This window comes from Lagopus muta, chromosome 3, assembly GCF_023343835.1.
Source record: "Lagopus muta isolate bLagMut1 chromosome 3, bLagMut1 primary, whole genome shotgun sequence".
NCBI lineage: Eukaryota > Metazoa > Chordata > Aves > Galliformes > Phasianidae > Lagopus > Lagopus muta.
The window spans coordinates 88,154,815-88,166,235 of record NC_064435.1 but is presented as its reverse complement, the minus strand read 5'-3'; the positions used below and the strand labels follow the sequence as shown (position 1 = coordinate 88,166,235).

At 53.0% G+C, this 11,421-nt stretch overlaps 1 protein-coding gene across 1 annotated transcript; it reads right to left on the bottom strand.

The window, feature by feature from the left end:
• Positions 1–5,038: 5,038 nt before the first annotated feature.
• SOX4 (SRY-box transcription factor 4) lies at positions 5,039–8,793 on the bottom strand. Its single transcript, XM_048940692.1, has one exon. It carries the CDS (start codon positions 8,079–8,081, stop codon positions 6,795–6,797), a length of 1,287 nt encoding a protein of 428 aa, XP_048796649.1. The 5' UTR covers positions 8,082–8,793; the 3' UTR covers positions 5,039–6,794.
• Between the last annotated feature and the right edge of the window lie 2,628 nt (positions 8,794–11,421).

The following is an 11,421-nucleotide window of genomic DNA, read 5'->3' as shown; positions in this document are numbered from 1 at the left end:
CCCTTTAAACTGTCATTCTATTAAACCCACTGCAATCAGCACATCAGCCACTTCAGGTCCATTCAGTGCACCGTGATTAGTAACCATCCACAAAGGCTGTAATCATAATTTGAGCAGTTTGGGGTCCTGAAAAGATTCTAATCGTTGCTTCACCTCCTTGAGAAGGACAGACCACCAGCTGCAGGTAGTTGCAAACTTCAGGCTGGTGGCTAAAATGAAAAGTGATACATCACGACATCTCTGATACATCAAGAATTTACCCATTTGAAATATTTTACACTGAGTTTAAACTCAGTGTATTGCTTTCAGCGAGCTGTGCTGAGATCATGCAGTTGGATCTCGCCTGGTTGCAGAGCAATCCCTCTTGTTCAAGATGGTCAACTTGAGCAACAGCCTCCTAAATTATTCAGTTGGATACCAGCTGTTTCCATTTAGCTTTGAGAAATGGAGTCACAGTTTGTACCCAGGTTGATGCTATTTTTAAGGCAGACAATGTGCAGAGATACCCTAATCGGAGAGCCTTGGACTGGTCTCAGGATGATAATGTAGCATGGGTACATCTTGAATACAGCTTAAATTAAATTTCTTTTCCTTCCACTGCTGCATATTAAGCAATGTGCCTTTTGCAAGGGAATTACTTGAATGCTGGAGCAAAAGAAAAAGGGTGCCAGTGAAGCAGGAAAGACACAATGCTCTGTGTCCAGTGAATGGGAATTTACATCTCTAGCATAAAGGTTAAAAAAAAAAACAAAAAAACCTCTTGAAGAAGGTCAGGAAGACATCCAGGAAGAAGCAAGCTCAGAGAAAGTAAAGAGAAGACTGAAAAACAAACAAACCAACCAAATAAAATCAATGAGGAAGAGATCTTGTGAACTGCTAAGAAAGCCAAAGAGGAAAGGTAAGAAATACCAGTGCTTTACTTTTTATTCCAGGTCTATTTTGGAAGGGTGCTGCCAATACAAGGCAGAGTTTTGACATTGCAAATGCATTTTATCTAGTCATTTTCTGGCATAATGTTGCCAAACAAGATTCAAAGCCCATAGGTGTGTTTCCATTTCCAATTCCCATCATTTTGAAAGACCCATACAGGCCAGCCTTGTTCCTGTTTCTGTAAGTCTTCCTCCTGTTCAAGCAGGTTAATGCTGCCTACAGTTAAGGTGGGACACAGAGGGTTGCACTGAGGAACTCATTAACGTTTTCCATCTGCTGACAAACAGCATCAGGTTGAGTTATGGAAAGCTAACCTCCTCTGTCACAAGCTAACAAACTTCACCCCACCAGTAGCCACAGCTACATTGTCTTTTACTTCAAGATAAACTCCTTAAAAGGGAAGATTTGATGGGAGCCATGGGAGTTTCTGCTATGTGGGAGGAGAATTCTGTTTAATTTGCAAAAAGAAGATGGAGGGGTTAGTGAAGGAGACAAGGGGATCCTAAGAGTTACTGTACTGCTAGGAAAAAGCACATCAGAAGTCACCCAAAGTAGCAGAATCTAGCAACAGATGTATTAGGAAACATTGCTTAGGTGTGCTTATGAGTTATGTCTGGCTCATAATCCAGGTGATTTAATTCTGTTGGTTACTATAGATTTGATAAATCATAGAATCATTTCAGTTGGAAAAGACACTTAAGATCATCGTGTCCAACCATCACCTAACACTACAAATCTGCCAATAAAACATGTTGCTTAGTGCCACGTCCACACATTCCCACAAGCTTCCAGTGATAGGGATTCCACCACCTCCATAGGCAGATTCTTCCAATGCCTGACTATCCTTTATGTGAAGAAATCTTTTCTGATACCCAATCTAAACCTCCCCTGGCACAACCTGAGGCAGCTGCTTCGCATCCTGTCAGTTGTCACGTGAGAAAGGAGACCCCCTTGTTAGAACCTCCTTTCAGGGAGTTGTAGAGAGTGAAGAGGTCTCCCCTCAGCCCTGTGTTCTCCGGACTAAACAGACCCAGTTCCTTCAGCCACTCCTTATAGGTCTTGTTTTCTAGCCCTTCATTCTTCTCTGCACACACTCAAGCAACTCCATGCCCTTCTTGCAGTGAGGGGCTTAAAACTGAACACAGCTCTCAAGATGTGGCCTAACCAGCACGGAGTGCAGACGGACAACCATTTCCCTAGCCCTGCTGGCCATACTATTTCTGATGCAAAGTCAGCCTTCTCGGCCAGCTGGACACACTGCTGGCTCCTTTCAGCCAGCTGTTGACCAGCACCCCGAGGTCCTTAACCACAAGGCTGTTTTCCAGCCTCTCTTCCCCCAGACTGTACTGCTGCATGGGGTTGTTATGACCCAAATGCAGCACTAGGCATTTGGCCCTGTTGAATGGCACGCAACTGAACCCAGCCCATCAATTCAACCTATCCAGACCTCTCTGCTGATCCTTCCTGTCCTCATGCAGATCAGCACTCCCACCCAACTTTTGGGTCAGACCCAATGAGGGGACACTCAATCCTCTCAACCAAGCCAGTGATAAAAATGTTAAACAAAACTGGCCTCAGTGCTGAGCCCTGAGGGATCAGGGGGTCAGCAGCTGGATTTAATTCAATTCACAGTGACCCTTTGGGCTGTTACTACCACTTGCCTTGAAATGTTTTTTACTCTGTTTTGTAAACAGAGCAATCACTAACAAGGCAATTACATCCAGAGCTGAGTCCTGAATTAGTCACTCACTTTTTGTCCCACAGTATTCACTTCTTGGAAACGGTCACACTTTCCCCATGTTTGTGGCAAAACACAGAGATCGTGTGGAAAGGAGAGGCTGAAATGGCAGGTGGTGGGTAACCATTTTTGTACTCCGAGCTATCAAGATGATTGCAACACTTGTAAGCCCAGGAGGTCACATTATAATACCTTGCTAATGTCCTCAAAGCTTTTCAGAGAGCACTATAGGGTTAAAATTAATCCTAGTACACACTAGAGCACACAAAGAGCCCCTGAGAGGTGAGCTGGGCTCTCACCTGCTACTTTTTCCATTTCCACGTGGAAGTAAAAGCAGGTGGGAGAGGAAAGCAAGGAAGTGGACCAGCCAGCACCAAGGTTCTGCCTGCCCTTGGCTGCCACTGTGTCATGTATCATGCAGGCAGGGGTCCCAGCAGCTGGGGGGATACTGGGGACCTCCAGTCCAGCATTATTACTTCTGCCCAGTCAGGCGGTGTCTTCTGGGTGTATAATGAGAGAATACAAAGCTTACAAACATGTTTTGCATTGCTTATTCCCAGGGAACCCTGCTTCGGTTTTGGAAAAGAAAGGAAAAACAATACAATCTATGTGTGTGGTCACATCACGTGCTGCTATACATGGGAGGTAACAAAATGATGCACTGAAGAGGCAGGCATCATTGCAGAAAGTTAGTTAAATATCCACTGATGAGGTGAGCAGTCTTTGTGTAATTTGTAGGTAAATCAATGATGTGCAAACAAGAACAGTCTATTAAAAAGGAAATTATTTCAAATAAATAGATGGGGCTATCATGGTGATTTTTCATTCAAATCTAGTTCAATTACTTTCAGTATCTCTGTGCACTGTGAGAAGAGCTAACAGAGAAATGGCAAAGAGAAAACGGGTAGCTTGCAAAGGCTGAAGAGGGAACAGAGTTGTCACTGTGTAAAGACAAAATGATCTGTACTGAAGTTTGAACAGAAAATAGTTGCTTGTTTTTTACATGGCACACTAATGAATTCACTCAGCATTACCACAGGGTGTTGTGGAGGCCACGAGCAAGAGGGGGATCTCACAGAGGGCAGAATGAATTCATGAAGTGAAATTTGATGGTGGCAATGATCACGGTATGGCTGTAGAACCTCATAAAAGGCTGATACCCAGAGGCCAGGTGAAGGCACACCAGTGATGGAGCAATTTTGCTCTGCCTTGTCTGCTGGAGGGTGGTCACAGCTGCCCGGCAGTGCAGTGAGAGGACGTGGCACCCAGGCTGTCCATGTGGTGATGCTGGGCACCTTCCCACAGGGGCCAGGCCAAGATCCATGATGAGGCAAGCCTGTGGTCAGGCACCAGCTGTGATTCCTAAAATCAAGTTTTCTTTTACATCATTATTTACAAATTACAATTTGCTAGATTTCACAACTGCTTGTGGGCTACTGGTTTTCTTTCCAAAGCAATCCCATACAGACAGGGATTGGAACAAAGTGAGCTTCCCAGTCTCTTCCAACCCAAGCCATCCTCATTTTGTGATTTAATATATCCTTGCACGGTTTTATCTGGGGTTTTTCCTCTTGCTAGATACCTGCCTAGCCCTGCACTGCAGGCTGCAGAGGACAGGCAGAGGTTGCAGCACGTATCCATATGGACGTTCCCATGCAGTGGTGCATCAATACGTGCTTTAGCCTGGTTGTTACTACATAAAAATCCTCAGAGAAAAACTGCATTTGGCACTACCTAACTCCTATCTACGAATTGAGAACAAGGCACGCAGGAAGCCATAAGCCTTCGGGTTAACTGCTCCCGGGCCTCACCCTTCCCCCTTCTCTCTTGGATTCTGCTCAGCAGCACCGCCCGGGGCGGCACACACAGCAGAGTGCGGTTGGGGGGGGGGGGGGGGGGGCACAGAGGGACCACGCGTTTGCTTTGCACGAGAAAAGCTTCAGCCGGGATACGCCGGGCAAGCTTCAGCGTGGGGAAGACCGTCCTCGCACGGGACAGAACGGAAAGAAAAGATGGTTAAAAGGGGGAGGAGAAGACCTGGGCTCCGCGGTTCGGGGAGGGCACGGCGAGAGCAGCGCCTGCAGCAGAGGGGGGGCGAAATCCCGGCCCGCCCTGCCGTCAAACGGAGGCGGAGTCCGAGCGAATCACCGCGTCGCGGGCGGGACGGGGCAATGAGGAGGAGCGCAGCCGGGGTTAGGGTTCAGTTCCAGCTGATTTTATTTCCTTCCCGAAGAAAACAAAAACAAAAACAAAGAGGTTATTTACAGAAGGTATATCGACAATCTGACAGGCAGTGAACGTGACATGGTTAGCTGGCATGATTTTTTTTTTTTTTCCTCTTCTTTCCCAACGTTGCTTTGTGGGTGATCGTTAGACAAAAAAAAAAATAAAAAAATAAAAATAAAAATTCTACACAGCATATTGCACAGGATGGATGATCAAAAAAAAAAAATAATAACAATAAAAGCGAAACCCTTAACAGAACCACCTCGTTCGGCAGACGTCCCCGTGCCTGTCATGTTATATTAACATACATAAACACACAATCTTCTTTTTTGCTTATTATAATACAGACTTAAATGTACAAAGATGTTTTCACTTTCTTCATCTTAAACACAACAGCTATAACCTGAATACATATGCTATCATCATGCCATAGGAGACTAAAACAATTATATTTAGCGACAAGTAGAAAGGATTAAATAGTCAAATACGAGAATGAAAAACGCAGTACATAGTGTCGCGAACTCAAACCGGCATTTCGATAGATCCAGTGGTTTAAAACGGCACGGCTTTGCTTCGAAAAAAAGTGCAAAAGATGTGGTTTACGAGTTAAAGGTACAGGATCCCTTTCCGCGCGGATGCTCCGGTTCCGCCTTTCGTTCTGGAGACGTTCTCACCCAAACGGCTTACCGGAGCCCTCCTCCCAGTCCCCTCCGGCCCCATCCGCTACGAGCGGGGCGCGGTGCGGGATGCTGTGCCTTTAAGTGCCTGCAGATCGGAGCGCGACGCGGGCGGAGGGGCGGGCGGGCGGCGATGTGCGCGCACCGCGTGTCCGGGGCCCTGCTGCCCGTGTCAGGAAATCCAAACAGCGATTAACACCGATTTACACCCCCTTTATATATTTTTTACAAAAATACACTGAGAAAATAATCGAACGTTTTTCATCTCTCTTCTTTTTTTTTTTTTTTTCTTTATGTGTGTGTGTGTGTGTTGTTTTTTTTTTTTTTTTTTTTTTCTTTTTTTGTCGTTTTTAAAAGTGTCAAAAGTCTACATTTAAATATAAAAAAAATTAAAAGTTAAAACTCTAGCCCTTCCGTGAAGGAGACATAAAAACGGTGCGGGTAATAACGAGAACTACCAAAAAAAAAAAAAAAAAAAAAAAAAAAAAAAAAGACAAAGAATGACGGGCAGAAACGTTTGGCAGTATAAATAGGTCCAACTCGGAAACGGCATCCGCTCGCACGGACGGGACGGGACAGGGACGGCCGTCGGTGGGCACAGTCCTTCCACCCGCGGCCCTACGGACACACACGGACACAGCTGAGGGGAAATTTGGTCCTGAATTTCTGAGAGTCCGGCACGGCATTGAGTTGCGTTTGAATCCTTTAAAGAGTTAAGAGTGAAATAAAAAAAAAAAAAAAAAAAGAGCTGGTGATACTTTGTAGGAATCAAACAGAGCGCCATCTGTCCGCTTCGCATCTCCCTAACGCTACGTTCTGAAACTGTTCCACGGTCCGACAAAAAAAACCTTAAAGACAGACAGGTAACATGCTCTATTAACCCACCATCGAGAGAATCCAACACCATCACGATTCCGAGAAAAAAAAAAAAGAAACCACTACTGCTTTTTTTTTTTTTTTTTCCTCGTGTTTTCGGGCGCCGCGACGGCACCTCAGCCCCCGACGCGAGCAGTGCGGTGAGGGCTCAGCCGATCCTCGTTTCCTTTCAAGCAGAGTTCAGGTCGCTCTTTCGCAGCGAGGGCGAGGACGACCCCCGCGGGAGCTCCGCTCCCTCCTTCCGCGCCGCACCGCGGTCCCTCTCAGTCCGTCCTCGGGCGGCGGCACAGCGGTTGGCGGCGTTCCCGCGGTCCTCTCGGCCGCCGCCGGCTTCGGGCCGCCCCGCCTCAGTAGGTGAACACCAGGTTGGAGATGCTGGACTCCAGCCAATCCCCCGAGATCATCTCACTTACCTCCGGCGTGCAGTAGTCCGGGAACTCAAAGTGCGAGCCCGAGCCGGGCTCCAAGTTAAAATCCAGGTCCCGGTCGAGCGCGGAAGATCCGAAGCCGCCCAGGGACATGCTCTCGAAGCCGGGGCTGGGGTTCAGGTCCAAGAGGTCGTCCTCGAACTCGTCGTCCGACGACGAGGAGCCGGCCGAGGAGGCGGAGGACGAGTGGGAGGACGCGGAGGAGGACCGCGCCGTGGAGGGGGCGGGCGAGGCGGCTCTCGGGCCGGCGTAGCCGCGGTGCTCGGCGGGCGAGCGGGCGCCGGGCGGCGAGGGGCAGTCCCCGTCGGGCCGCGCCGCGCCGCCCGCCTCCTCGTAGAGGCTCAGCGGGTCGCCGGCCTCGGCCGCGCTACTGAGCGTGGGGCTGCCGGGCACGGCGCCGCCGGGGGAGCCCGAGGCGGCCGCCGCCGGCCCTCCGCCGCCGAAGATGTAGACGCGCTTCAGCTTCCTCTCGGCCGCCGCTTTGCCGGGCGCCGCCGGTGCGCCCCTCGGCTTGTACAGCGCCTGGTGCTCGGGCGGCGGCGGCGGCGGAGTGGGCGCGGCCGTCGGTTCGCCGGTGCCCGGCGGTGAGGCCTTGCCGCCCGCCGCCGCCTTGCCGTGGGGCTTGGTGCCGGCGGGGGAGGGCCGCGGACCGCCGCCGCCGCCTCCCTTCTTCGGGGCGGGTTTGGCCGTGCCGCCGCCGGAGCCGCCGCCCGCGCTGCCCCCGCCGGGCCCGGCGCCGCCCCCGCCCCCGCCGGCGGCCCGGTCCGCCTTGTCTGCGGGCTTGGCGGAGCTGTTGCCCGACTTCACCTTCTTCCTGGGCCGGTACTTGTAGTCGGGGTAGTCCGCCATGTGCTTGAGGCGCAGCCGCTCCGCCTCCCGGATGAAGGGGATCTTGTCGCTGTCCTTGAGCAGCTTCCAGCGCTTGCCCAGCCGCTTGGAGATCTCGGCGTTGTGCATGTCGGGCGACTGCTCCATGATCTTCCGCCGTTCGATCTGCGACCACACCATGAAGGCATTCATCGGTCGCTTGATGTGCCCGCTGGGCGTCTTGCACCAGCTCGGGTCGTCCGCCTTGCCGCCCGTCGAAGCGGTTGAGCCGGGTGTAGGCGACGAGGCGATGCCCAGCTCCAGCCCGACCCCGGCGGCCGAGGTCTCGGCGGCGGGCAGCGCCTCCGTATTCTCCGCCGTGCCCGTCTGCTGCACCATGGCTGCGGCCGCGGGGCTCGGCTCGGCGGCGCGGGGCTGCGGGGGGCTCCGGGCCGGCCCCGGGGCGGCTTCCACAACGGCGCCCGGCCCCGGCCGCGCCGCGCTCCCGCTCCCGCTCCGCGCGGACTTGTTGCCGGAGCCGCGCTGCAACGTGGGGCTCTGCTTTTGTCCTTAAACTCTTTTTTCTTTTTCTTTTTTTTTTTTTTTCTTTTTTTTGGTTTTTTGTTTTTTTGCTTGGGGTTTGTTTCAGGGGGCGCCGCTCCGCCTCGCTCTCCCCTCAACGCCGCGCCCCCTCAGGGCAGCCGCTCCGCTTCGTGCCCCGCCGGCCCCCGCCGCACCGGCAGCCCCGGGCTGGAGGGGGAGGGGGGAGGCGGCCCCCGGCTGCGGGACGCGTGGTGACGGCGCTCCGTGCGGCGTCGGCGGGGCGCCGTGCGGAGAAAGCACCCGAAGAATCAAAAAAAATAAAAAAAATAAAAATAAAAAAAAAAAGAAAAAGAAGAAAAAAAGAAAAAAAACAGTTAAAGCAATTAAAAATTCACGGCGGAAAAAGAAGCCAACAGCAACCCAAAAATTCACGGAAAAAAGACGATGCCGCAGAACGCCCGTGCAAAGCGCGTCCGTCCCGCAGGCAGCGCGGGCTGAGCCCCGTCCCGCAGCGCGCAGAGCGCGCGGAGCTCGCGGAGCCGCCCCCCGCCGAGCCGCGCCGCGCGCACGCCGGGCGATGCCCGCGCCCCCCGCACGCCGCGCTCCTCCGGCAGCCGCTGAGAGCGGAGCCCGCGCCCGCCCCGCGCCGCTTTATCCTTTCGCAGCCCGCGCCGCGGCCAATCGCGCGCTGTATCCAACGCGTCCGCGTGCCAAGCGCCGCCCGCCGCTTTCCGATTGGCGGCCGCCGCGGCGCGATAATAAGCGCCGCGTGCAATGAGAAGCGCCCGCGCTGACCTCATTCCCGGCGGCGGGGCGAACTCTGGGGAAGGGGCAGGAGGGCAGCGCCGCGCGCGCCGCCCCGCGCCCCGCCGCGCACGTGCCCGCGCCCCCGTCCCGCCCCGCGCGCCTCCCCCGACCAGAAGGGGTGGTGGTCGGAGAGGTGGTGCGAACGGAAGGCAGAGAGAACGGCGCAGTGTGTGAAATAACGCCACGCGCTCGCTAAAGGCACCGAGCGGCGCCGTGCCGCGCACCTGCACAAAGAGCCGCGCGCTGTCGCGCAGCGGCTGCGAGAGCTCCGAAGGCCGACGCTTAGCGGTCACCTGCACGGCCCGGGGCGCCGCCCGCGCCGCTTCGCCGCCTGAAGGGGTGCTGCTGCGTGTCCTCCTCCTGCCTAAAAGCTCGCCCCCCGCCTCTTGACGACGCCCTGTGACATCAGAGCTGCCCTGCAACTTCGCGCTGTGTGGCCGCTCGGCCTCCCGCTGCCCGCCCCCCCGGGCTGACACCCGCACTACGCGGCACGGCTCCGGGGCAGGGCGGACCGGCAGCGCCCGCGGCGGTTCTACCGGTGCTCCCGGCACTGCAGCGTGCAGCGGCACGAACGCAGCCCGCAGCCCACCTGTGAGCGGGGCATCCAGGGGCGCATCTGTAGGCAGCCCCCCCTTGTTTGCCTTATAGGTAGGAGTTTTCTTTCCAACTACACGGTGTGTAAGATGTTCACGCGTCGCTGCGCAGGTCAAAGGAGAACAAATAACGAAAGCAATAGGCGGACGTAGAAATAAAAAGCTCGAGAGAGCGTTCCCATTCCGTCGTACTTCAGTGCAAAAAGCCCTGCCTTCCAGGAACGTGTCTGTCCCCAGGTGAGCGGTCACCTCGATACAAGCAGCCACCCCCATCTGCTCCCAGCAGTGCATGGGCACGGCGTGCTGTTTCCCATATGAAAGCTTCCCACATTTGTAAAAGCGCAATTTAGAATTGCTTAATAAAGCAATTGCAAGAATATGATGTGAAACTCTGTAAAAGCGTTTTATTACAATTTCTTGGCTGCTTCCTTGAAGTTAATTGCTTCCACTCCTAATCCTCCGACGCTGCGGTGAAAGTGCTTCAAGCTCCCCAAATTTTAAGCGCGGGTGTAGAATGTAAGCACTCAGCTTCCACCTAAAACGCACTTTTAAGAGAGCTGGCAACGCTTCTCTGCCGTTTAAAACTTGGGAAGATGGGAAACTTCCTCGTGTTCCTGCAGGCTGCAGCCCCGGGAGCGGAGGGACGCGAGGTGGCAGCGCTGAGCCTCTGCTCCTCGCGTCGGAAGCGCCGGGACCGCAGGGCCGGGGCAGCTCCTTCGGTCCTCTTCCTTCCTCCTACATCTTGCCCTCTGGACCCTTCGCTGTCTTCCTAGCCCCGCTTTGGACGCTTTCTAATAAATTTCATAATCCTCCTACATTCTGGTGCCCGTGTGCAGGCATGTTTTAAATAAGTAGCTTTGTATTTAAAAAAAAAAAAGAAAAAAAGAAAAAAAACCAAACCAACAAACACTTCTTATTGTTTTTAAGAAACACTGTGATTGTAAATGATGTTAAAGATATAACAGAAATAATCAGGAGGGGTTTTTGGAACCCTCCAGGTTTACAGCTGATTGTGCTAAAACAAGCAAGAGCTTGGGCTGGATGATGTCCCTTCCAAACTACTCTACCCTATGATCCTATGAATGTGTGAGAGGATGATGGATACTCTATATCTGTTGCTTGTGGAAACATTACTGAAATCTAGATCAGTAGAGATTCATTGTTTCCTGATTTTTCCTGCACAGCCACATTTCACTGGGTGTCATGCCATAATTTGGTCGATTCACCTTCCTGGGCTGCTCTTGTCTAGATGGTGGGTCCACTTGGATCCTGGTGCATTCTTTGGGATAGAGCCACACCTGCATCTCCCACTGTTCCTTGGACAACAGGCATTCCTTTGCCCCACTCTGCTCTCTGGCCTATGGACACACCTGAGCTTCACGGTGTTCTCTATATGATGGAAACCCCTCTATCCTGCACCACTGTCTTGATAGTAGGCATGCCTGGGTCTGATGTCATTCTGTTGGTAGTTGGCATGCCTGCACCCCATGCTGTCCTCTTGGTGGCTGGCAGGCTTGCTCCACACACTGTCTTCTCACTGTTCTCTGAATTTGGGGCATGCCTGTGCCACACACCATTCTCTTGATAGTGGGAATTCCTGTCTCCCATGCCTTTCTCAGACTAGTAAGTGTGCCTTGGCCCCATGGTGTTTTCTGGCCCATACCCACACCTGTGCTTTGAGCCTCTTTCTGCTCAGTCCTTGTGCACGTGCTGCTTGCCATCAGGCACATGATTGCTGGCCACTTCTCTCGTGCAGTTGTGGCTCTTGTAGCTCCTGTTCCACTTCCATAAGAGGT

Excerpts from the sequence above, each read along its gene's own strand:
- SOX4 (XM_048940692.1), bottom strand. The coding sequence starts at position 8,081 with ATGGTGCAGCAGACGGGCACGGCGGAGAATACGGAGGCGCTGCCCGCC.